General features: G+C 43.1%; 1 protein-coding gene across 1 annotated transcript in view; it reads right to left on the bottom strand.

Annotated features, from left to right (window-relative positions):
- gab2 (GRB2-associated binding protein 2) overlaps positions 1-25,752 on the bottom strand; it is a 155,909-nt gene that overhangs the window by 18,522 nt on the left and 111,635 nt on the right. The window contains exons 3-5 of the mRNA XM_051665286.1: positions 13,544-13,775; positions 6,916-7,490; positions 5,302-5,399 (exon numbers count right to left, since the gene is read on the bottom strand). Coding sequence (XP_051521246.1) covers positions 5,302-5,399; positions 6,916-7,490; positions 13,544-13,775 — 905 coding nt within the window. The remainder of the gene's footprint in view (positions 1-5,301; positions 5,400-6,915; positions 7,491-13,543; positions 13,776-25,752) is intronic.

Here is a 25,752-nt window from a genome sequence, read left to right as displayed (position 1 = left end):
ACGCGCCGTTACAACAGGTTACCCTCAGGGGAGAGTGGAGACTCCACCTTCAGGTAGTCCAGCTGATTTGGAGTCGATTCGACAGGCACAGGTGCACCTGTTCGCCTCCCAAGAATCCTCCCCACTGCCCGCTCTGGTATGCCCTGTCCGAGGCCTCCCTCGGCATAGACGTGCTGGCACACAGCTGGTCCCCTGGCATTCGCAAATATGCGTTTTCCCCCAGTGAGCCTGCTTGCACAGACCCTGTGCAAGGTCAGGGAGGACGAGGAGAAGGTCGTCCTGGTAAGCACCCTACTGGCTCGCCCAGACGTGGTGCTCGGACCTCATGCTCCTCGCGACAGCTCCCCCCTGGCAAAATTCCCCTGAGGAAGGACCTTCTTTCTCAGGGAAGGGGCACCATCCGGCACCCGCGCCCAGACCTCTGGAATCTCCTGGTGTCTGGCACCTGGACGGGGTGCGGAAGACCTAAGCTTTCTCCCACCTGCGATGATAGACACGATCACTCACGCTAGGGCTCCCTCTACGAGGTGCCTGTATGCCTTTTAGTGGCGTCTGTTCACTAAGTGGTGTTCTTCCCATCGGGAAGACCCCCAGAGATGCGCAGTCATATCAGTGCTTTCCTTCCTGCAAGAGAGGTTGGAAGGGAGGCTGTCCTCTTCCACCTTGAAGGTGTACATTGCTGCCATAGCAGCACACCACGATGCAGTCGACAGTAAGTCCTTAGGGAAGCATGATCTGATCATCAGGTTCCTAAGAGGCGCCAGGAGGCTGAATCCCTCCAGGCCGTGCCTCGTTCCCTCAGCAGACCTCTGTAGTTCTTCAGGGTCTACAGAGAGCCCCCTTTGAGCCTTTGCAGTCAGCCGAGCTTAAGGCACTCTCCTTGAAGACTGCCCTCCTGACTGCGCTCACTTCCATCAAGAGGGTAGGTGACCTGCAAGCGTTCTCTGTCAGTGAAACGTGCCTGGAGTTCAGTCTAGGTTACTCTCACATGATCCTGAGACCCTGACCGGGCTATGTGCCCAAGGTTCCCACCACCCCTTTAGGGACTAGGTGGTGAACCTGGCAAGTGCTGCCCCAGGAGGAGGCAGACCCAACCCTGTCATCGCTGTGTCCGGTGCGTGCTTTACACATCTATTTGGATTGCACGCAGAGCTTTAGGATCTCTGAGCAGCTCTTTGTCTGCTTTTGGTGCACAGCGGGAAGGAAGCACTGTCTCCAAGCAGAGGATCGCCCACTGGCTCGTTGACGCCATAACTATGGCATATCTTGCCCAAAACATGCCGCCCCCGGTAGGGCTACGAGCCCATTCTACCCGTGGTGTAGCGGCTTCTTGGGCCTTGGCCAGAGGTGCCTCTCTAACAGACATTTGCAGAGCAGCGGGCTGGGCAACACCCAACACCTTTGCAAGGTTCTACAACCTCCGGGTGGAACCGGTTTCGTCCTAGGTAGTGGCACGCAACAAGCGGATAAGCCTGGGATAGCCGGCCGGGTGTATCGCTTGCACATAGCGCCTTCCACCTCATTTTGAGCTGAAGATGTGCGCTGTTAATTCCCAGTAGTGTTCACAAAATTTGTTCCCTGGTTGACTTCCTCCGAGCCCTGTGGCAGTCGAGTTTTCGGAGAGACTCGCTGCTGGCCCAGTACATGCACTAACTAAGAGCCCGGTTCTGGGGTAGGTGCTCCGCATGTGGCGGTTCCCTGTAAGGCTAACCCCATGCGATCTATATCTTCCACTAATTCGTTTCCCTGCTGGCAAACTGCATCTTCCTTGGGCAGAGCCCCTCTGCCCCAGTCTCCATGTTGTAGTATCTCCTCCCCCATTGGGCAGGATCTACCTTGAAGGCTCTCCACATGGTTGGAAAGACCATGTGAAGTATTCTTCCACATAAATATCCCCCCCCTCTTGGAGTGAGGTGTGGTCACCTCCCCTTGGGAGGGACACCCCCGACTAGACCTAGCGGCCCAGTCGGATAATCCCCCTTCTTTTTTAGGGAGTGGAAAAAGAGAAGGGGAAAAGAGGCCACGACTGGGTTAAGCCTGTCTCTATCTTTGGGTAGTCGACTTGTCCCCAAAAAGGGCCATTCGACACTCATAACTGTGTTGGGGGAGGTTACGTGTCGACCTGGTGTGCTGGCTATGAGGCCCACCACACACCGCCAGTTCACGTAACACAGTTCAGCCTTGTGGCATTTTGTATAGGGACCCCTAGTGTCACTACATCGACACCAACGTCGAGTGAGTGACAGATAGGGAATGTCATGGTTACTGGTGTAACCTCCGTTCCCTGATGGAGGGAAAAAGACGATGGTCCCTCCTGCCACAACACTGAACTACCTGCTGAATTGTCCGGACCTTATATCGGCTCCTCAGTGTAGAACCTGAATGAGTGGTTGCATACCAGCTCCTTTTATACCCATATGTTCGGGGCAGTGGCATGCAAATACCACTCGCCAATTTTCATTGGCCTTTTATCAAGACCAGAGGTGTCTCAGGCTCCCAAGAGTGACACCTAGTGTCACTACATCGACACCAAAGTCTCGTTCCCTCCATCAGGGAACGGAGGTTACACCAGTAACTATGACGTTTCCTAGAGCTGGCAGAAAATACTCAAACAGACACAAGCAGCGTACAAACAATATAATATTGAGCAGTAGCCATCGGAGTCGCATTGGAGTGACGTCACCTCCCCTCTTCGAATTATTGGTTAGAGGAGGAGCTGTCGATCAAGAACTAGTAGACCAATAGGGATGCAAAACGCCCCCTGATTTACATGAAACTCTACTTGCAAGTTTTGGAAAATCCAAGCGCAGAACTTGGAAACAAAATCAAAGAAAAATACAGAGTAAGCATACAAAAAATGAAAATATGAGCAAAATTGTCAGAGAGCAAAAAAAAAAAAAGAAAAAAAAAACTGTAATATAACCAAGGAAAACATGATTTTGTTTGCAATTCTGATGACTTTGCTTTAATTTTTCTGTTGTTGTTTTTTTGCAGCATATTTTAAATGTTTATATATTTTTGTTGTGTTATTTTTTGATCTGCACTAATTATTTTGATTTGTGCTTATCATTTTGATCTGTGTCTTTTATTTATTTTTGCGCTTATTATTTTTCTATCTGCACTTATTATTTTTTTGATTCACGCTTATTATTTTTGGATCCGTGACCGCAATACATTTGACGGGATTTTGATCCCATAGTTATATGCTTTTTTTTTCTTTTTTTTTTTTTTTTTGCACAGATCTTCAACCCTGTAATGTTCAACCCCAAAACATTTGAAATGTTACAGGGTTGGCATAAAACATGTTTTAAAAGAGAAATGTCATGTGTTATTATATCTACAGTCTTTTTTCCAAACTGAATGATACTACCATAATTTACTCTATTCAAATGATAAGTTTATTAATTCCAGACTTATTGTGACAGGGTTGAAATAATGTATTGATTTTAGAGCTTAGGGTTGGTAATGATAAATAACTACTGCTACTTAGCAAGGCTGTAACCACATACAGTATATCAAATTGTGGGTAAAACCTATGTTTGATCACTAATCAGAATTTCCTTTCATACGTTCTCTCAATGCTGCATCAGTAGCTGACGCTATGGGAACCACCTCCCAGGTGTGACGATACTTGAAGCCAATTCAGTGGCAGATGACACGAAGCACCACCCCTCAGGGGACCATGTCATTGGTTCCTTATAAGCACATCATTTGTGTCGCATCATTTCTGCTCTTCAGGCTCATGTATCTGTGTAGCTAGTTGGAGTATTCTTATTATCGGAGTTCTGTGTCAGAATCGGCTCGTGTCACAGCAAGATTGTACTCCCTATTGTGTGGTGATGCTGGATAGGAAGATTAGTCATGGGATAGCTTTATTAATGCCCTGGGAATCGGTTAAAGCAATGCCAATCTTGGAATTTTTTGATAAATTTGAAGGCTTCTTGCAACAGTTGGTTGCAATCCTGTTCCATGCTAAAGCTGACAAGGCGCACTCTGGTGTGGCCTCACAAACATCTTCCCTCACTGTGAGCAATTCATTTTACGGGTCATCTGAGTTACAGGGCGGACCTTCTCTCAAGACCCGATGAGTGGAGTTTATACCCTTAACTTGTGAGGCAGATCATAACTGATCAGGATTTGCAGGGCCGATGTGGATCTGTTCAGTCTGGCTGAAACAGCCCACTGCTTGGAGTGTTTCTCCATTCTGAATCCAGCTCCTCTGGTGTTGGATCCATTGGATCATCTGTGGTTGTACAGGTTTTTTACCCAGTCAGGATGCTCCATGCAGTCCTGCTTAGAGTATAGGACAAGAAGTTTCAGTTGCTGTTGGTTGCACCATTCTGGCCCAACCACTTGTGGTTTTCAGATCTGATCTTTCTTCTTCTGAGAGCCTTGGGAGATTATGTAAAGGAAAGACCTGCCCTCTCGAGTTTGTTGTTGAATCCCTTTGTGGTAGATACCATTATGAATACACTTATCAGTTTTGGTGGTCATCACAGGGGTTTGGCCATCATCAAACAGAAGCTGTCTCATTGGGTGGTGAATGTAATCTTGCAAGCTTATGAGTCTTGCAATTTTCTTGTGACTATGGGTGTCAGGTCGAGGAGCATGTCTTTCTCATGGGAGCTGGTTAAGGGTGTGAAGGACATTTGTATGCGGCTGGCTGGCCCTTACCACATACCTTTGTTTAATTTTAAAAGCTAGATGGTGGTCTAACTCCTGCTTCTCAGGTTCTTTCTGTTTGAGGAGAGTTAGATGTTTGTGACAGACTCTTGGGCTGCTTTGTGCTTGCTACACGGGTTGCCACAGGTGGCATGTGATTCAGCAGTGTGGAGAGATGGTATACTATTCCCATAGCATCAGCAACTGCTGCAACATCGAATGAACCTATGAAAGAGAATGTCTTTGTACGTATTTAACTTTGGCTCCCTGAATAAGGGAACAAGATGCTGCATAGCTTTGTCACACTTCCTTATTGCTGCCTGGGTGCTCATGCCCCTTGGCAAAATTTTGAGGAGATGATACAAGCACACGGTTATAAGACATCAATGAAGCAGCCCCCTAAAGGGCAGTTCTCCCTCCTCTTTACCTTGTTAGTGCTGTCTATAATGTTGGGGCTCTCTAGCAGTTTGAAAGGTTTGACTTCATTTATTGCACTTTTAAGTACAACATTCTCTGTAGAATTAAAACATGGCCCACTGGCCTCAGATGCAAATATGATATAAAATTTGTAAGCACAAATGGCTCCATTTACTGAGAATGACCCTATGCAGAAACGTTAAAATGTTGAAGCTGCTTTACCAGGTAAGAGCTGAAGCCATCATTGACAGACTCCACTGACTGACCAGAGTTATTGAAATAGATTGGCCGCTGGTGACTGCTAGTCTCAAAAGAGGATCCTAAAACACAGGAGAGGATATGAGGAAGAAAAAACATGTTACATCAAAACAAGCCAGTCAAGTTATTCATGATTAATTCTGGAAGAGGTAAAAAAAATAAAGCTTTTTATTTGTATGAGGGCATGTGACACTGAAGTAAGTCTTGTTGTGTGAAAAGAGGGAAAGAGCTGTCATTTCTGCATAGATTTCTCTTGTCAAGAGAGAGAGAGAACTGCTATACAGTTGAAGTCAGAAGTTTACAGACACTTAGGTAGAAGTCATTAAAACAAATTTTTTAACCACTCCACAGATTTCATATTAGCAAACTATAGTTTTGGCAAGTCGTTTAGGACATCTACTTTGTGCATGACAGAAGTAATTTTTCCAACATTTTTTTACAGACAGATTGTTTCACTTTTAATTAACGATATCACAATTCCAGTGGGTAAGAAGTTTACATACACTAAGTTAACTGTGCCTTTAAGCAGCTTGGAAAATTCCAGAATATGATCTCAAGCCTTTAGACAATTAGCCAATTAGCTTCTGATAGGAGGTGTACTGAATTGGAGGTGTACCTGTGGATGTATTTTAAGGCCTACCTTCAAACTCAGTACCTCTTTGCTTGACATCATGGAAAAATCAAAAGAAAAGAAGACTTCAGAAAAAAAAATTGTGGACCTCCACAAGTCTGGTTCATCCTTTGGAGCAATTTACAAATGCCTGAAGGTACCACGTTCATCTGTACAAACAATAGTATGCAAGTATAAACACCATGGGACCACGCAGCCATCATACCGCTCAGGAAGGAAAGGCATTCTGTCTCCTAGAGATGAACGTAGTTTGGTGCAAAAAGTGCAAATCAATCCCAGAACAACAACAAAGGACCTTGTGAAGATGTTGGAGGAAACAGGTAAACAAGGATCTATACCCACAGTAAAACAAGTCCTATATCGACATAACCTGAAAGGCTGTTCAGCAAGGAAGAACCAAGGCTCCAAAACCGCCTTAAAAAAGCCAGACTACAGTTTGCAAGTGCACATGGGGACAAAGATCTTACTTTTTGGAGAAATGTCAATGAAACAAATAGTGAACTGTTTGGCCATAATGACCATCGTTATGTTTGGAGGAAAAAGGGTGAGGCTTGCAAGCCAAAGTACACCATCCCAGCTGTGAAGCATGGGGGTGGCAGCATCATGTTGTGGGGGTGCTTTGCTGCAGGAGGGACTGGTGCACTTCACAAAATAGATGGCATCGTGAGGAAGGAAAATTATGTGAATATATTGAAGCAACATCTCAAGACATCAGCCATAAAGTTAAAGCTCGGTCGCAAATGGGTCTTCCAAATGGACAATGACCCCAAGCATACCTCCAAAATTGTGGCAAAATGGCTTAAGGACAACAAAGTCAAGGTATTGGAGTGGTCATCACACAGCACTGACCTCATCCGACGAAAAAAAGAGAAGTCTAGAGCAGAGATGAGACAGGACCTTAAAATAAACAGGTTTCATTCAGTACATTCAGATAATGACTGTAATACCTCTGTGAAGCTTGACGTTCTCCACCGCTGGCAATGTGTTTCTCCTGGGGATGACTGACACTGTGGTTATGTCGCCGTTTTGAGCCCCCGTGGACAGCGGGCTGCCCCACCGTGTCTCCGAGCCTTGGCTGGGTTTGGGTGGTCTGGGAGGGGGCGCATTTGAGGAGTCAGCACTGGATGGCATCAGGGCATTGTGGTTCTTATCAAATGTGCGAGGGATCTGGTACACAGAGCCAGGAATGCTAGGTATATCATAGTTATCGAGGGGTCGCTGTTCATTGGCATGTGGGGCTGCTAGAGTGTTACTGGGAGTCTTATAGGTGTAGACATCTTCTGATTCAAGCTCCAAGGGCCCTTCGGAGCTGTAACCACTGGGCAGCACATAGAAAGCATCACGAGAGTCTGTCCGTGAGGGGGGCTGTTGATGCTTGCTGGGTTTGGGTAAGCTATAGAAACCGTGAAGCTGGGTGCCCATACCATTCAGACAGTGAGAGAAACCATGAGTGAGTCTTTGAACCGCAGAATCACTGCCCACCAAAAGACTGCTGCGTGAGGCTTGTGAGAAACTGGCACTCCTTTGGGAGGAAGATGATATACAGGTTAGCTTTAATGATGATTTATGATTGTTTACAGGCTAAAGAATGTTTCTTTCATGAGCATTGTTTCACTCACACATGGCAATAACTTATGTTATAGTGGAAATAAATATTTTAAGCAAATGACTTTATCAATGACACTAATCAACTTCTAAAATGCTAAAAAACAAAACAACAACAACAAAAAAAAAACTGTTTAAGGTAACTGGCTTTAGGTTAAATATGTTTAATATCAACAATAATCTAACATCTATGTCAAAAATCTAATCAAGTTTAGCACAAATGTACATAATTAAAGAAATTTGGAGTTTTACAACTTATAGGCCATACAGTGATACTATACAGAGATATACACATTTAAAACGTAAACTCTTCCAAAATTAACCCAAAATATTGATTACATCACCTCCTGCTCAGGGGTGTGGACATATTTATAAATATAAAATAAAGTGCCCTCTAGAAAGAGAATGTGCCATTCCCGTTGTTATTAATGGGTCAGTGACAACAAATGTATTTTTTTATTTTTTTATTTTTTGTCTGGATCTATTAAGTTATTTAAAAAAATACATTAAAAATGCAATTCACACAAAACAATTACTTGAAATCACCTCTGCTATGATGAACATGTTTTTAATTTCTGAAATCAAAGTTATTAAATACATTTTCTGGAATTTAAAGTAAAAAATAAATAAATAAATAAATCGAAGGGTTGTAACCATCTGGAGACAGTAAAAAAGGTAAAACTTTAATTCAAAGCTGAAATTCTTCAAAATGAAATGAGGACATAAGTAGTTTGGAATAATCTTTTATTATTATTTCTATAAAAAAATAGAAGGCAATTTTTTTTTATATTATTTATATTTGAAAAACTTTTGTCCACCAAATCAAAGTGTGACCAACAAGCAGGTAGGTGGTGTAATATATAAACATTTTTTAAATTAATAATTAAGTTATGTATTACCTCAATTATTCAAGGTGGAGGGACATTTTAATACCTTTTACTTGATGGTTACATCACTCAATATTTTTAAAGTCATCTATCCTCCATTTTATTTTTTGTAGAAAATGCTATAAATATTTTTTACAAATTTATGAAACCAACAAGGACACAGACATTTCATTTCTACAAACCTGACGTGCTTTAAACTAGACTTCTCTTTTTTATCATCCTGGACAAACTTATTTGTCTATGACCTTAACACTACTTGCCACTAAATAGTAATAGCAAGTAAAATATAATGGATTGGCATCGTGTCTTAAACAAAAGCCTACTGGCTATTTAAAAAGAGAGAGAGAGAGAGAGAGAGAGAGAGAGAGAGAGAGAGAGAGAGAGAGAAAAAGGAAAAACCCTTCAATATGTCCGATACTTAATTCATGTTTCAATAGGAAATACAGAAGCACAGGAAAGAAAATAGTGGTAAACAAAACAATTAATTGGACCTTTAACAATTAAAGTACACAAAACAAAACATAGGCTATGTTTGGAATGGAATACTAGCTTACGTCTTAATAAACACTACACAGTATACACCGTATACTGCCTACTATTTTTAAAATAGTAAGTGAAACAGTATTATTCATCATTATTCCACAATAAACATTTTCAGTGTGTAGTGTCCTCTTGGAAATAAAAATTTGTATTTATAATTTTTAACCCAAGTCTGTGTAAAAATGTCTTGATCAAATATTGAGTCAAGAAAGAGGTTGTAGAATCGTAAAAAGAGTAGTATGTGAGTATGCAATTCCCGACATACCCAGAGTTGTGTGTGTGTGTGTGTGTGTGTGTGTGTTGTGTGTGTGTGTGTGTGTGTGTGTGTGTGTGAGAGAGAGAGAGAGAGAGAGAGAGAGAGAGAGAGAGAGAGAGAGAGAGAGAGAGTGTAACAGCCTATTTAGTTTAAACCACTGGGGGCACTGTTTCTCCTTATCTGGCACCTCATTATATACTGCTATATACTGTAGTGTGCCCTGCTTCTGCTTACAGAGGGATATTTTCAAATGCTCTGCTGTGTGAATCTATTGACCAGGCAGACTGTTAGGACATATGGACAATGTGTATGACACATGTTGCAGGGAGTCAAAACTGGTTCTCAATTGGGGATTAAATAAATGGACATTCTCACAGTAAAACTAGCCTGGCTGGGACCCAGGGGACAAAACTGGGTTTGTTTACATTCTGCAGGTCTTGAACTGACAGGATAGGTCAAACATTAGTGTTGACCAACAGTTTGAGCATAAAATGAATGAAATGAAACTCAATTCCATGGCATTATTTCCTGGAAATGTGAATAAAAGGAAGTGAGGGATTAAAGACATCAAGGTGAAATGACTGATTAACACATCCTGTAAGTGAATCCGTCTGCAAACACTATTATGCGTAACCATTTGCTCCTGAATATTTCGGAAGGTCTCTTTGTTGTTTGTTAAGGTTGTATACTATTTAACTTTTAACCTAGCAAGATTAATATCTCTGTAAGATGATCGGCTAGATGGTTAAAGTAACAAAGAAATGCCCAGGTGATATTTCATCCTCAGTTCTATAATAATATTAATAAAAAAAAGAAATATTTTTCACAAAGAAAATGAGAGCTATTTTTAGGACCAGGGACCAGTGTTAGTGGCCTTGCCTGGACATTTTTCTTTTTTGTTTAATTATATATGCTTACAATTGTAATTTACAAATGTACTTTTCAATTTAAATAGCTGAAAAGTATTTTCTCATTACAGTAATGAGAATAATTTTCACATTACAGTAAATTACTGAGAATTGGGGAGGGAAATGTGCTTAATTGTCATTAAAATTATGCCACAATGCAACAAATCTTTATGATCCTATAATAGGCTTCATTTTATTAATGCAAATTTAAGGTAAAATATAACATTTCTGGACAGTTTTGTGAGATTCACCAAGATATTGCACATTCAGAACAGTGTATGCTGTCTGCTGTTCACACACCACAACACCGGCTTCCAATCCAGTGAAATCAGCAACTATTTTCTGTCATAATGGTTAATCAATATCCAGCACAATTTTCATTACACGATTTTTGATCGAAGTGTTAATCTCTGGGGATCATTCATCAGTGCATGACAGGTTTTCATATGAAAAATTATTTGTCTCTAGATGCCAGTATCTTGATTAAAGAAAGCACTCTGTAAAGATGAAAATGTGTGAGAATGAACTACTAGATCCATCAGCTGAGATGGTTAGGTGAGTCTGATAGGGGCGTTTCTGAATCATATGATACTACAGAGTTGATGGACTGCAGTTCCGACCTCATCATAAACTTATTTATAGCTTTCACTGGGACTGTCTGAACAAGTGCTTCCAGAGTTTGTCTGGATAAGCAGTACATTCTTTAAAGGGTAAGTTAACTGTAAAAAGAAAATTCTGCTGTCATTTACTAATCCCTCATACTGTTCATATTGTATTATTATATATTCCATTATAATATTTATTGAACATTGTCTTTTAAGATATTATTACTGCTGCGACAGCCACAAGAGACAGTATACAGTGATTTTACAATGGATAAATGTGTAAAAACCAAAAGTAACAGTCAGTATCTGGTGTGGCCACCAGCTGCATTATGTACTGCAGTGCATCTCCTCCTCATGGACTGCACCAGATCTGCCAGTTCTTGCTGTGAGATGTTACCCCACTCTTCCACCAAGGCACTTGCAAGTTTCAGACATTTCTGGGAGGAATGGCCCTAGCCCTCACCCTCCGATCCAACAGGTCCTAGACGTGCTCAATGGGATTGAGATCCGTGGCAAAACACTGACCTTCCTGTCTTGCAGGAAATCATGCACAGAACGAGCAGTATGGCTGGTGGCATTGTCATGCTGGAGGGTCATGTCAGGATGAGCCTGCAAGAAGGGTACCACATGAGGGAGGAGGATGTCTTCCCTGTAACGCACAGTGTTGAGATTGCCTGCAATGACAAGCTCAGTCTGATGATGCTGTGACACACCGCCCCAGACCATGACAGACCCTCCACCTCCAAATCGATCCCGCTGCAGAGTACAGGTGTAATGCTCATTCCTTCGACGATAAACGAGAGTCCCGACCATCACCCCTGGTGAGACAAAACCGTGACTCGTCAGTAGAGAGCACTTTTGGCCAGTCCTGTCTGTTCCAGCGAAGGTGGGTTTGTGCCCATAGGTGACGCTGTTGCCAGTGATGTTTGGTAAGGACCTGCCTTACAACAGGCCTACAAGCCCTCAGTCCAGCCTCTCACAGCCTATTGTGGACAGTCTGAGCACTGATGGAGGGATTGTGCATTCCTGGTGTAACTCGGGTAGTTGTTGTTGCCATCCTGCACCTGTCCCGCAAGTGTGATATTCTGATGTACCGATCCTGTGCAAGTGTTTCTACACATGGTCTGCCACTGCGAGGATGATCAGCTGTCCTTCCTGTCTCCCTGTCGCGCAGTCTTAGGCATCTCACAGTACGGACATTGCAATTTATTGCCCTGGCCACATCTGCAGTCCTCATGCCTCCATGCAGTATGCCTAAGGCACGTTCTCGCAGATGAGCAGGGACCCTGAGCATCTTTCTTTTGGTGTTTTTTAGTGTCAGTAGAAAGGTCTACTTAGTGTCCTAAGTTTTTATAACTGTGACCTTAATTGCCTACCATCTGTAAGCTGTTAGTGTCTTACTGACCGTTCCACAGGTGCATGTTCATTAATTGTTTATGGTTCATTGAACAAGCATGGAAAACTTTTTTTAAACCCTTTACAATAAAGATCTGTAAAGTTATTTGGATTTTTACAGTGTCCAGAAAAATGGACGTTTCTTTTTTTGCTGAGTTTATTTAAATCTATATGATATATTTAGTATAAATAGCTTATATTTAGGTCTTGAACATTGCTTCTTTGCATGAATTAATGTTTTTTTTTTTCCTGCAGTTGAGTCCTCATTCCTGACTTATCCCATGACTGTACAATTTCCCTTTTTTAAATGTCAATATAGTGTTTGGTGCCTAAAGTACATTTGGAAATTGTTTATTGAAAAAAAGATTATTTTATTCATATTGTATTTGTGCTGAATTGAACTGATGCATTTCAACCCATATTTATAGACCAAGGAGAGGAAGTTGTCATGGCCAAATTCTCAAACATTTGGTATTTCTGAAAATCCCAGGGATTCCTCTGATAATACCCCAAGATTTACCACTGTAGCAAGTATGGGCTAAGAAAAACTTAATGTCCTACACAAAAATGAATTGCTGGACCTCAGGAGCGTAATGACCTTTAAAGCCTAATGTATCAAATATGATACATAAAGTTGGCTAAAGGCTTTACAGGGTTAAAATGATATATGTCTATTTTAAAGTGTCCCTTTTATTTCATTTATTGTTAACCTATTATGTTTTTCATGTCATTCATTCTAGTAAATCAAGAAATGTTAATGACTCACCAGTGTCCTGATTTTTTTTTGTTTGAATTAACTTTATACCAAACCTTTAAGCACCATTATAAATGCAATATTGCACTACACATAAATAACCAATACTGGCATTATATTTCATGCTGTTTAGCCAAAGGGGAACTGGCCCCCACAGTGAGCCTGGTTTCTCCCAAGGTTGTTTTTCTTCATTAACCAACATCTTATATAGTTTTGTGTTCCTTGCCACAGTTGCCTTTGTTTTGCTCACTGAGGTTCTAAATACAATTATTTTTATACACAATTTACAATCGTATTTAATCAAACTACACAATGCTGACTCTAAGATTTTATAGATATTACAGTTTCATTTTCTGTAAAGCTGCTTTGAAACTGTGTGTTGTGAAAAGCACTGTACAAATAAAAATGAATTGACTTGACCATTATATCATGCATTTTATCCTGTGGATCTTGTCAAGTGATCATATAGGTTATTTTTTGACTTGCAACTTTATAAACATTATAGCTTAATTTCATATAAACATTGAGGATAATATCTTTACTAAGAATATTGGCCTATATGCTATAGGGTGTTATATCACCACAGGGGGCCCGTAAGAAAAGGCCCAGAGATACTGGCCCTTACCGTGTGCTCTCACTCTTGCGGCTCATGCACTGATGGAGGAGGAGGTAGTCCTGAGGAGCACTGTTAGACAAAGGACTGTGGGAGTGGCGCACAGGTATGTCGAACGTAAACAGCATTGGCTGGCTGGAATGTGCAGGGACAGAGGTTTTACGTTCACCAATCAGAGGAGCCAGAGAGCTGCTCAGATCATTAGCCAAGGAACGGGAAATGTGGGAGGCAGTAGATCTCTCATCTATAAGAAGAAACAACAAAAAACAAACCTTCAGGAATTTGACACAACCAGTAGAGTTTGAACAACCAGTTTCGTTTTCATATTACGACACTAAAATGCAGTGGTGGTTCTAGCTCGTATGGCGCCCTGGGCAAACCCGCTTCAACACGCCCCAAAGTTGTTGAAATTGGGGGAGGTGCCCCCCGCAAGATGCCGCCCTGCGCAACTGCACATATCACCCATGCCTAAATCTGCTACTGCTAAAATGAACTCTGACTCGTCTTATAACCCTTGTGCACCTCCTGTGAAAACTAGAAGTAAACACTCAACAATGACGTTGCATAGACATAATTTTCTGATTAAGGTCTATATTCTGGTTCAGTCTTTATTCTGAAAAAGACATTTACATCCACAGTTATTGGAATATTCCTGTATATATGTATAGATTCCTATACATGTAATAAGCATATTCTGATTAAACTAAGACATGCATATTATTTTCCTGCCATTCTCGTCTGAAGATACTGGAGATCCTCACTTTTAAGATATGTTCATGAATATGCTATTAGAGTAGACAATCCGAACAAGGTGTCACACCTAAGACTTTTGTCCTAGCGGCCACCAGATTTCGCAAGGTGTTTTGTTTACCTTCTTGTTTCTCTGTTCCTGGTTCCTGCCCTGATTGTTCCCAGCTGTTTCTTGTTTACCTTGTTCGTCTCAATATATTTAATGTCCTTGTATTTGTTTGTGTCTTTGTCAGTTGTTGTTTCCTGTTATCCCCATTGATGTAATATTTGTTCTGTTCCCAAGGTTTTGTTCTGTTCCTATGTTTCCAAATTTTGTATCTGTACTTATTTTCTTTTTAAAGTAAAGCTGCACTTAGATCTTGCTCTCTTGACTCTTCCTGCATTTGTTACACATGGTGTATACATGACCCAAAATTGATGGGTCTGATTGATGCAGGTAAATGACAGCTGTCTTATTCAAATTTCTTGAAACAGAAACATTGGCTTAATTTAATTGTCAATCGGGTTAATGTTTTTACGTAATGCTTATATTATCCAAATATGACCACATTCTGATTAGTATCAGAATGTTCTTAAAGTGCTGCGTAGATTACAAAAATGTAATCGGGCACTGATAACAAATTAAACAATTTAAATATAGTCTTTTACATAATTTTTAGATTACCTAAAGTGTAATCTAATCTGATTACTTTTGGATTACCCATTGCATATTTTGATAATCCTAATCATTTATTTTAAATATATTAAGAACCAATGAACACTTTAACAAAAAAAAATAAAAAAAATCCAACGGAAGCTTGCAGTCAATTTCTGAGTAAAAAAAGGTGCTTAAAGGATCATAAAATTAATGTTAATCATGATAAAAGACAACGAGAACATGCTTGTATTTTAAAAGAATGGTTGTCATTTAGGGAATACAGATACTCTAATATACAGAACCTCAATGCTTAAGATTGGATTTGGAGTCTTTTCCTAAGTCAAAGATTGAATTGCTCAGTTATATCCTGTGGCTCTTTGAAAGTTATTTCTGCATGTGGTCAAACGAGGAACGGGACTGCTTTGTCTTCGATGTAAATTGTTTCTGGTAAGGCCTTTCACACGTATTTTAGGTTCTGGCTCAGACCGCTCTTAAAACTTAGGAGCTTAATTAGTAAATTATGCACTACATTAGTTAATTCCTCACATTTATATAGTGCTTTTCTAGGTACTTAAAGCTCTTTACATAGCATTGGGGGAATCTCCTCAACCACCACCAGTGTGCAGCATTCACCTGGATGATGCGACGGAAGCTATAGTGCACAAGAATGCCAACCACACACCAGTTATTGGTGGAGAGGAAAGTATACAGTGATGTGGGGGGTGGGGGGGTTCAAAATCAAAAGGAACAGTCAGTATCTGGTGTGGCCACCAGCTGCATTAAGTACTTCAGTGCATCTCCTCCTCATGGACTGCATGACTCAGTACAAGGTCCTCCCTTTCGGCTTGTCCCTGTCTCCTCGTGTCTTCACGAAGGTCGCAGAGGCTGCCCTTGCCCCGTTAAGGGAGGTGGGCATTTGCATTCTCAACTATCTCGACGACTGGCTAATCCTAGCTCACTCTTGAGACATGTTGTGTGCACACAGGGACTTGGTGCTCTCACACCTCAGCCAACTAGGGCTTCGGGTTAACTGGGAAAAGAGCAAGCTCCTCCCGGTTCAGAGCATCTCTTTTTTGGAGCTGGACTCAGTCTCTTTGATGGCGTGCCTTATGAACGAGCGCGCCCAGTCGGTGCTGGCCTGTTTGAAGGCGTTCAAACAGAAAACAGTGGTTCCACTGAAGCTTTTTCAGAGGCTCCTGGGGCATATGGCATCCTCGGCGGTAGCCACCCCTCTCGGGTTGATGCATATGAGACCGCTTCAGCACTGGCTTCAGACTCGAGTCCCGAGATGGGCATGGTGCCACGGGACACATCGTGTGGTCATCACGCCGGTCTGTCATCGTCTTTTCAGCCCTTGGACCGACCTCTCATTTCTACGGGCATGTGTTCCTCTAGAACTGGTCTCCAGGCGCGTCGTGGTCGTGACAGATGCCTCTAAAACGGGCTAGGGCGCTGTTTGCAACGGGCACAGGCCCGCGACTGCATTGGCATATCAACTGCCTCGAGTTGTTGGTAATTCTGCTCGCCCTGCGGAGGTTTCGGCCGTTGATCCAGGGCAAGCACGTGTTAGTTCGGACAGACAACATGGCAACGGTAGCATATCTTGCAGCATATCCGTCTCCTTCTCTGGAGTCAGCAGCACTTCAAGTCGCTGCGAGCCACTCACATCCCGGGCAACCTCAACACTATATCGGACGTGCTGTCATGGCATGTTACCCTCAGGGGAGAGTGGAGACTCCACCCTCAGGTGGTCCAGCTGATTTGGAGTCGATTTGGATGGGCACAGGTGGACCTGTTCGCCTCCCAAGAATCCTCCCACTGCCCGCTCTGGTATGCCCTGACTGAGGCCTTCCTAGGCGTAGATGCGCTGGCACACAGCTGGTCCTCTGGCATTCGCAAATATGCGTTTTCCCCCAGTGAGCCTGCTTGCACAGACTCTGTGCAAGGTCAGGGAGGACGAGGAGAAGGTCGTCCTGGTAAACACCCTACTGGCCCGCCCAGACGTGGTGCTCGGACCTCATGCTCCTCGCGACAGCTCCCCCCGGGCAAATTCCCCTGAGGTAGGACCTTCTTTCTCAGGGAAGGGGCACCATCCGGCACCCGCGCCCAGACCTCTGGAATCTCCATGTCTGGCCCCTGGACGGGACGTGGAAGACCTAAGCTGTCTCCCACCTGCGATGGTAGACACGTTCACTCAGGCTAGGGCTCCCTCTACGAGGCGCCTGTATGCCTTTAAGTGGCATCTGTTCGCTAAGTGGTGTTCTTCCCGTCGGGAAGACCCCCAGAGATGCGCAGTCAGATCAGTGCTTTCCTTCCTGCAAGAGAGGTTGGAAGGGAGGCTGTCCCCTTCCACCTTGAAGGTGTACGTTGCTGCCATAGCAGCACACCACGACGCAGTCGACAGTAAGTCCTTAGGGAAGCATGATCTGATCATCAGGTTCCTAAGAGATGCCAGGAGGCTGAATCCCTCCAGGCCGTGCCTCGTTCCCTCATCGGACCTCTGTAGTTTTTCAGGGTCTACAGAGAGCCCCCTTTGAGATTTGCAGTAAGCCGAGCTTAAGGCACTCTCCTTGAAGACTGCCCTCCTGACTTCACTCACTTCCATCAAGAGGGTAGGTGACCTGCAAGCGTTCTCTGTCAGCGAAATGTGCCCGGAGTTCGGTCCGGGCTATTCTCACGTGATCCTGAGACCCTGACCGGGCTATGTGCCCAAGGTTCCCACCACTCCTTTTAGGGACCAGGTGGTGAACCTGCAAGCGCTGCCCCAGGAGGATGCAGACCCAGCCCTGTCGTTGCTGTGTCCGGTGCGCGCTTTACGCATCTATTTGGATCGCACGCAGAACTTTAGAGTCTCTGAGCAGCTCTTTGTCTGCTTTGGTGCACAGCCGAAAGGAAGCACTGTCTCCAAGCAGAGGATTGCCCACTGGCTCATTGATGCCATAACTATGGCATATCTCGCCCAAAACATGCCGCCCCCGGTAGGGCTACGAGCCCATTCTACCCGTGGTGTAGCGGCTTCTTGGGCCCTGGCCAGAGGTGCCTCTCTAACAGACATTTGCAGAGCAGCGGGCTGGGCAACACCCAACACCTTTGCAAGGTTCTACAACCTCCGGGTGGAACCGGTTTCGTCCCAGGTAGTGGCACGCAACACAAGCAGATAAGCCCGGGATAGCCGGCCGGGTGTATCGCTTGCACATAGCGCCTTCCACCTCCTTTTGAGCTGAAGACGTGTGCTGTTAATTCCCAGTAGTGTTCACAAAAGTTGTTCCCTGGTTGACTTCCTCCGAGCCCTGCGGCAGTCGAGTTTTCGGAGAGACTTGCTGCCAGCCCAGTACACGTGCTAACTAAGAGCCCGGTTCTGGGGTAGGTGCTCCGCATGTGGCGGTTCCCTGTAAGGCTAACCCCATGCGATCTATATCTTCCGCTAATTCATTTCCCTGCTGGCAAATTGCGTCTTCCGTGGTCAGAGCCCCTCTGCCCCAGTCTCCATGTTGTAGTAACTCCTCCCCCATTGGGCAGGATCTACCTTGAAGGCTCTCCACATGGTTGGAAAGACCATGTGATGTATTCTTCCACATAAATATCCCCCCTCTCTTGGGGCGAGGTGTGGTCTCCGTGGTGTCCTCCCCTTGGGAGGGACACCCCCGACTAGACCTGGCGGCCCAGTCGGATAATCCCCCTTCTTTTTTAGGGAGTGGAAAAGGGAAAGAGGCCACGACTGGGTTAAGCCTGTCTCTATCTCTTGGGTAGTCGACTTGTCCCCAAAAAGGGCATTTCGACACTCATAACTGTGTTGGGGGAAGTTACGTGTCGACCTGGTGTGCTGGCTATGAGGCACATAGCAAGTCTGCCCACCACACACCGCCAGTTCACGTAACACAGTTCAGCCTTGTGGCGTTTTGTATAGGGACCCCTAGTGTCACTACATCGACACCAACGTGGAGTGAGTGACAGATAGGGAACGTCATGGTTACTGGTGTAACCTCCGTTCCCTGATGGAGGGAACGAGACGTTGGTCCCTCCTGCCACAATGCTGAACTACCCGCTGAAATGGCCGGAACTTATATCGGCTCCTCGGCGTAAAACCTGAATGAGTGGTTGCATACCAGCTCCTTTTATACCCGTATGTTCGGGGGAGTGGCATGCAAATACCACTCGCCAATTTTCATTGGCCTTTTATCAAGACCAGAGGTGTCTCGGGCTCCCAAGAGTGACCCCTAGTGTCACTACATCGATCAGGGAATGGAAGTTACGAAAGTAACCAAGACGTACACAGCCTGTAGGGCATCAACCCCGGTCGTGGAACACTCTCTTCACCATACGATTGCCTCACACATCTCGCTGTGCAGCACGCGCAGAAATGCTGTCTGCTCGCGCTCCAGTTGTCAATCATGTGATCGGCAGTGTAAAAGGCATTTAAACTTAACTTGGATATTTACACGGATTTATACAGTAGACAGTTTAATCCACATGTTAAGGATGTTTCCCTGCACTAATCCGCCTGAAGCAGCTGCGATAGGTTCCAGTACCCCAGCGAGGGCGCAGGGTAAATGCGTAACTGCTCATGACATGCGGGACGCGGGACAAAGTGCAATGATATATTGCTGCAGATTTTAAAATGTACACTTAAAAACTTAAAAATGTCATAAGAACCCATATTTACATAATCACCCTGAAAACGACCATCACCATGTCACAGAAATGCCTGCATTGTCATTAGAGCCACAACTTAAATCAACATTGGAGCTGCAATTTTAATCTTGAAATATCTGCTTGGCTTGACGAAACGATTATTTTTTCACTGTGCGGAGTGAAGAAAGTGTTTCACTTAGTTTTAAGAGTTTGATGCTGCAGCAGTGATGGACTAGGCTTGAGTGACGTGCGCAGCTGTGTAAACTTCTGACCCACTGGAATTGTGATATTGTCAATTAAAAATGAAACAATCTGTCTGTAAACAATTGTTGGAAAAACTTCTCGTGTCATGCACAAAGCAGATGTCCTGAACGACTTGCCAAAACTATAGATTTCTATGACAGTGACACGCTCTTTTATACGCATGGAAAATGTGGTTCTTGTCAGGATTTGGATGTAGTCTCCGTTAAATTATAGAGCATGTAAGTATTATTAATCATATTGATCAAGTGACACACAAATAAAAAAATTCACTGATTTTAAACTTTACTCTGAAAACAGACGTGGTACTGAAACGTCTTAGCGCAATGACCTATTTCTCAGAAAATTAGCAAACTGTGCTTTGCGCAAATTCATTAACATGCAATTCACCACAGTTTGCGTGCATACACCCATAGATAGAGCAAACACTCCCACCCAAGCCCACTTGCGCTTTGCGCTGGAGTGAAAATTGCGCTTATAATTAGCGCTCTCATGAAAATTTGATAAAATGTTGCACACGGTCATAGTACGTTGCACTGCGCCTAGCGCAGTCACGAAAATAGAGCCCTATATGCTTAGTAATATTAAATTCCTCCCTCCATTATGTCTGCTGTGGTGTAAGGCATTTTTTCTAAATACAGTGCACATTAAATAACATTATTATTATTATAAAAACATTCTTTCTTTTTTTTTCATTGAATATCCAGCAAAAGTAACAGTTTCACAATATATACTGTTATTGCTATGTAAAATTACTCATACAACTCATATAACATTTTGGTCATGTCACCCTCTCTTGTTGGTTGCTATCTGTTTTTCTATCTCAGCGTAGTGCTATGTGAACATTATGGCCTTTGCTTTGGGCTGTTTCCCTGTGACATTGCTGATTTGTACTGCATGGGTTTTCCGAAGAAAAATCTCAGGCCTCTGAACTCAAAATAGACCAGGCGGTGAGCCAAAACCAGGAAGTACATATGACCCTCCTCCTACTCCTACCACCCCAATCTCACCCCTCATGTTTAATGAGAAGGCCAGAGAGTAAGAGGGAAGAGAGAAAAAACACAGAGATTGAGGAGTAGAGTGGGTGGAAATGTAGGTCTAGTTCACTGCTTCATGAGACTTGCAATGTTGTGTTGCATACTTGCTGTTGTGAGCAGAACTTCTATCCACACATCATGGGAATTGGTGGGTAGTTCATTGCTGAACCTTAAAGCTGAAATGTGAACTTTTTCAATATTAAAATACTTTCTCTTATCCCAGCTTAATATGCAGAGACAACTATGAGTAAACTTTTCGAAAGTTGAATGCCTTGAAGACTGTAAACACTCTGTGTTTGAGCGGCCTGTCCAGCCCGGCACAGCAACATTGACTCAACCAATGGTGTGTGTTTGGGGCTGGACTATCTCTTTGTTCGACCAATGCCAGGTGGGGAAATGCTGTTTGAAACTGATTATTTTTGCAATTCCATTTGGTGACTAGTGGCGCAGAAATTCCACACTTGGGAGTGATTTTGTGTCATAAATAAGGTCATATTGCTGCCTGGGGCAGGGATAGCAGGAGCAATGCACAGAGAGATGATAGAGAGAGAATATAGAGATAACTCTTGTCTTTTCCTGGCTTCTGAACAACAGAACATGACCAGGACCCTGCCACAGTGTCAAGGGTCCACTGTAGGTCTTCAATTAGTCCATTGTTCATCAGGAGCTCAAAGCTCCCAAGGCTAAATAGGGCAGCACTCCTCCAGTGGCTTCATAGAGCTCTGTACATGCACTTAACCATGACAGGGAGCTCAGTCCACTAACCACCATTTGTGTATTGATTTGTAAAAGGAGAGCACTCTGTGCCCCTCCGCTTAGAGAGGAGAAAAGTGAGATGGGGGAGTGATGTGCTCAGATTGAGACATGGTTTGCATTGAGTAATATAGGCTAATGCAGTAAGGTAAAAGCTCTTTAGCACATAGAATGGTAGCAGAAGAACTTGTGACTATGTGCCTGTGTTCTGTTTATGCTAATGAAAATAGAATGGCAAAGAATAAGTGAAGCCAACCCAGGAAATAGTCAAGATGGCTTATTGACATAAATAGGATGAGTAATAGTCCTTCTAAATTAAATGGACTTAATAATTTCAGGGAAATAAGTCCTCCATTGTTGGGTTGTTGGTTTCTATTAAAAGAAAATTCCTATTTAGTTGAGATGATTGGTTCGTGATAATGCAAACTGTACTTTCTCTGTTCTTGAATTAAGGAAAGGAAACCTAGCATCTCTAAAATGTAAACAGATTTTTATAAATTTAGTGGTGCTTGCTACCTCTAGTACAGGGGTCGGCAACCTATGGCACGCACGCCAGCATTGGCACGCGGAGGGGTAATCACTGGCATGCCAGCAATTGTGAAAGAGGAGTAGACTATTTTATTTATATAAATTCAGCACCTGCTTTCCTATCTACATCTTGATGTAATCTTTCCTCATGATCATGCAGCATGTTTTCATGAGCAGAATGGGAGGCTAAACAAAAAGTTAAAATGTGACGAGAGTGCAGTACACCCAACAGACTCGTGCAGCGTGTGCAAGCCATTCATGCATCATGAGCCGGCAGCACTTCACATTCAGTTAATCGCGCGAGTAAACGCATCCGCTTTGCTTCGGTCAGGCTGCGCAGATGACAGCCTGCATGTTTCATTTGTTTCTTTTTGCTTTCAGAACAACACGTGATGTAATAAGGAAAATACCACTATTAATCCTTCAGATTTCCAACCCAACATACTCCTTAAACCATGGTCACACTCAAAATTACATTAAACGATTAAAAGAGAAAACATAAACCCACATCATGGGGTTCAAAAATCTTTTCAAGTCTATTCAAAATATAAATTAAACCCCTGAAAATAAAGTTTTAGGATTTTGCAGGTGCGATTCTCCGAAAAGTGCTAAATAGTTGATCGGCTTGTGATGTGCGAATGGCTTGTGCGTACAGTGCAAGTCTCGTCACACTTTAATAGTGTTTAGCCTCCCATTCATCTGATGAAAACATGCTGCATGATCATGAGGAAGGATTACATCTAGATGTACATTGGAGGAGGTCACGTGATGCCATGCAGGGAGCAGACGTGTGAGCAACAAGCACTGTGCACTTAGCTACATTTTTTATTATTTTTATGTGATAACCTGGTGAAATTCGATACAGTCAGTTACACATTTCCTCTTTGAGGTAAAATATGGCAAAGAAGTCAAAATCTTCAGGCTCTGGAGACATTAAAAGACACTTACGTGCTCAGGATGACTAACTCTTACGTACGATCCTCCAAGTCAGCAAGAATCCTCGTCAGCATCACCGACATGTTGGACAGTTGACACTGACGGGGCATCAGGCCTACACAACGGGGACTCGATTTGCTTTGTGCGATGAGAGAGGAGATCCAGTGTCAACTGTCCAACATGTCGGTGATGCTGACGAGGATTCTTGCTGACTTGGAGGATCTCGCTGTTATACGTCGCTCGATTACGGCGATGGAAATAAAATTCTCTGAGTTAGTCACAAGAGTGACGGCTGTTGAGAGACGAATCGACTGTCTTGAGTCATCAGAGAGGGAATTACCTGCTAATCCATCCGTGACAAAAGTTGATTTGGAATGTGTTCTTGGAAAAATTGAAGATCTTGAGAATAGAAATTGCAGGAATAACGTCCGAATTGTTGGAATTCCTGAGCATGAGGAGGGCAGAGATATGGTGAAATTCTTGGATGAACTCTTCCCGAGTCTGCTCGACATAACGGGCCGCAGGCTGGAAATCGAGCGAGCTCACAGAGTTCCGGCAGGTAGATCTACTGAGGGAAACAGGCCCAGATTGATTTTGGTCAAATTTCTGAGATCATCTGATAAAGATCTTGTGTTGCACCAGGCAAGGAACAGGGGTGGGCTTTCTTGGAAGAATCACAGTATTTTCTTGTTCCCGGACTTTGCGAATTCGACAAGAGAGAAACGTGAGCGATTCAAGGAGTGTAAGAAACTCTTGCATCAAAGAAATATCGTTTTTGCACTGATGTTTCCGGCCAGACTGAGAATAGAGATGAAGGACGGTCTCAAAGTATTCACGTGTCCGAAACAAGCACTGTCTTTTATACAATCTATGAGTGAGTAAACCACTGGGGTTTTTCTGTTGTAAGTGGATCGACTTGCTGTTCATTGACTCTACTGTTGGAGGAAGTTGGGCGTCATCGGCATTGTCATTTTTGTTTCTCTTTGCGTTGACTCCGCCTGGTGGCTGGAGTCTGTTTGATGAAATAACACTTTTCCTTAAAGAATCTTTTGCATTGACGGAAGATTGCTTCTGCACTGAAGTTCCTGGCCAGATTGAGATTAGACACTATGGATGACCGCAAAATGTTTACATGCCCATACAAAGGATGTCTTTTTTACAGTTGGTGGTCTGAGTAAGTCATGGTGTATTATTTTCATGTGCCCTCTGAGTGAACTTGACACTTGATCACCCGAGGAACCGGGATTCCTGTTTTGCTGCTGTTTATGATGGTTCCGCCTAGCGGCTGGAGTTGGCTTTGTGGAGTAACACTGCTTTGGGACAGTTTTGTGGATGAACCTGCATGTTCTTTGTTCTTATGCCTCCTGTTGGCTGGGGTTTGTTTTTTTGCGGGACATTGGAATGATTATGTCAGCCGCTGCATTCATAAGCAACCGGTTCACCGTTCATCTGTTTGACTGTTCAAGGACACTGAACGGTTTATAGCGGCTGGAATTTTGTTCTGTGGAAGAACACATCTTTGAGTCAGTTCTGTGAATGAATCTATTCGTTACATGTGTTTATGATGCCTACTGGCAGAGGTTTGTTTTACAAAGTATTTTCTGTTATGTAATTTTGCCTTACAAATTTGTGAGGCAAATTTGAACAATCCGATGGCAAAGTTGTCGTGGGGGCTCTTGCAAGTGTGCATGGACCTTTTGAGTTTGGTGGGATTGATGCCGGTTGGCGCTCTCGTGCGCAGGGTTAATGCGCACGTTTTCTTTTTTTTTTGGTTCGGGAGGGAGTTCGGGGTTTGAATGTTGCACTAATGGGGATTGTGGTCTGTATAATCTTGTTTTTGACACACCTTTTTTTTTCTTTCTATTATATCAAGATGTCAATCGTTAATATGAATGGATTATCCCTCTCCACATGGAATGTGAATGGGTTGGGGCACCCCATAAAAAGAAGAAAGGTTGTTACTTTTCTTAAGCATAAGAAATATGATATAGTGTTTCTTCAATAAACACATCTTTCCTCACAGGAAGCTGAAAAATTTGTGAAGATATGGGGTGGACATGTTTTTTTTTGTGCTGGCTCAAGTATGAGCAGGGGATGTTATTATAATTCAAATATCTCAAACAGATTAAGGATAAATTAAGAAGAGTCATTATTGTTTTAGTTGAAATTCAGGGACAAAGGCTGATTTTGGCTAATATTTATGCATCTAATGCTGATGACCAGGGCTTTTTTATAGATCTTGAAGGAATGTTGCAAACCACTGGTACCCCTTATGATATAATATTGGGAGGAGACTTTAATCTTTTGATGGACTCAGTTCTTGATCATAGTGAAGCAAAAGTGTGTAAGCCCCCTAGAGCAACAGTGACACTTCACAGGATGTGTAAAAATCTTGGTCTTGCAGATATCTGGCGACTTTTGAACCCATCTGGTAGGGACTATAAATCTTTTTCATCAGTTCATAAAATCTATTCTAGAATAGATTTTTTTTATATATCTTAGTCCCTCATTTCATCTGTAGTCGATTGCTCAGTTGGAAACATCTTAGTCTCAGATCACACCCTGGTGAGTTTAGAGATGTTGCCACATACGGAGAAAAATAAATCGTATAGTTGCCGCTTTAATGTATCCCTTTTGCAAAATCCTGATTTCCAACAAATGTTAAAGGCTGAAATCAGTGTTTATAT

This window comes from Myxocyprinus asiaticus, chromosome 31, assembly GCF_019703515.2.
Source record: "Myxocyprinus asiaticus isolate MX2 ecotype Aquarium Trade chromosome 31, UBuf_Myxa_2, whole genome shotgun sequence".
In the NCBI taxonomy this organism is placed as follows: domain Eukaryota; kingdom Metazoa; phylum Chordata; class Actinopteri; order Cypriniformes; family Catostomidae; genus Myxocyprinus; species Myxocyprinus asiaticus.
The sequence above is the reverse complement of the archived record's forward strand: the minus strand, read 5'-3'. Positions and strand labels throughout refer to the sequence as shown.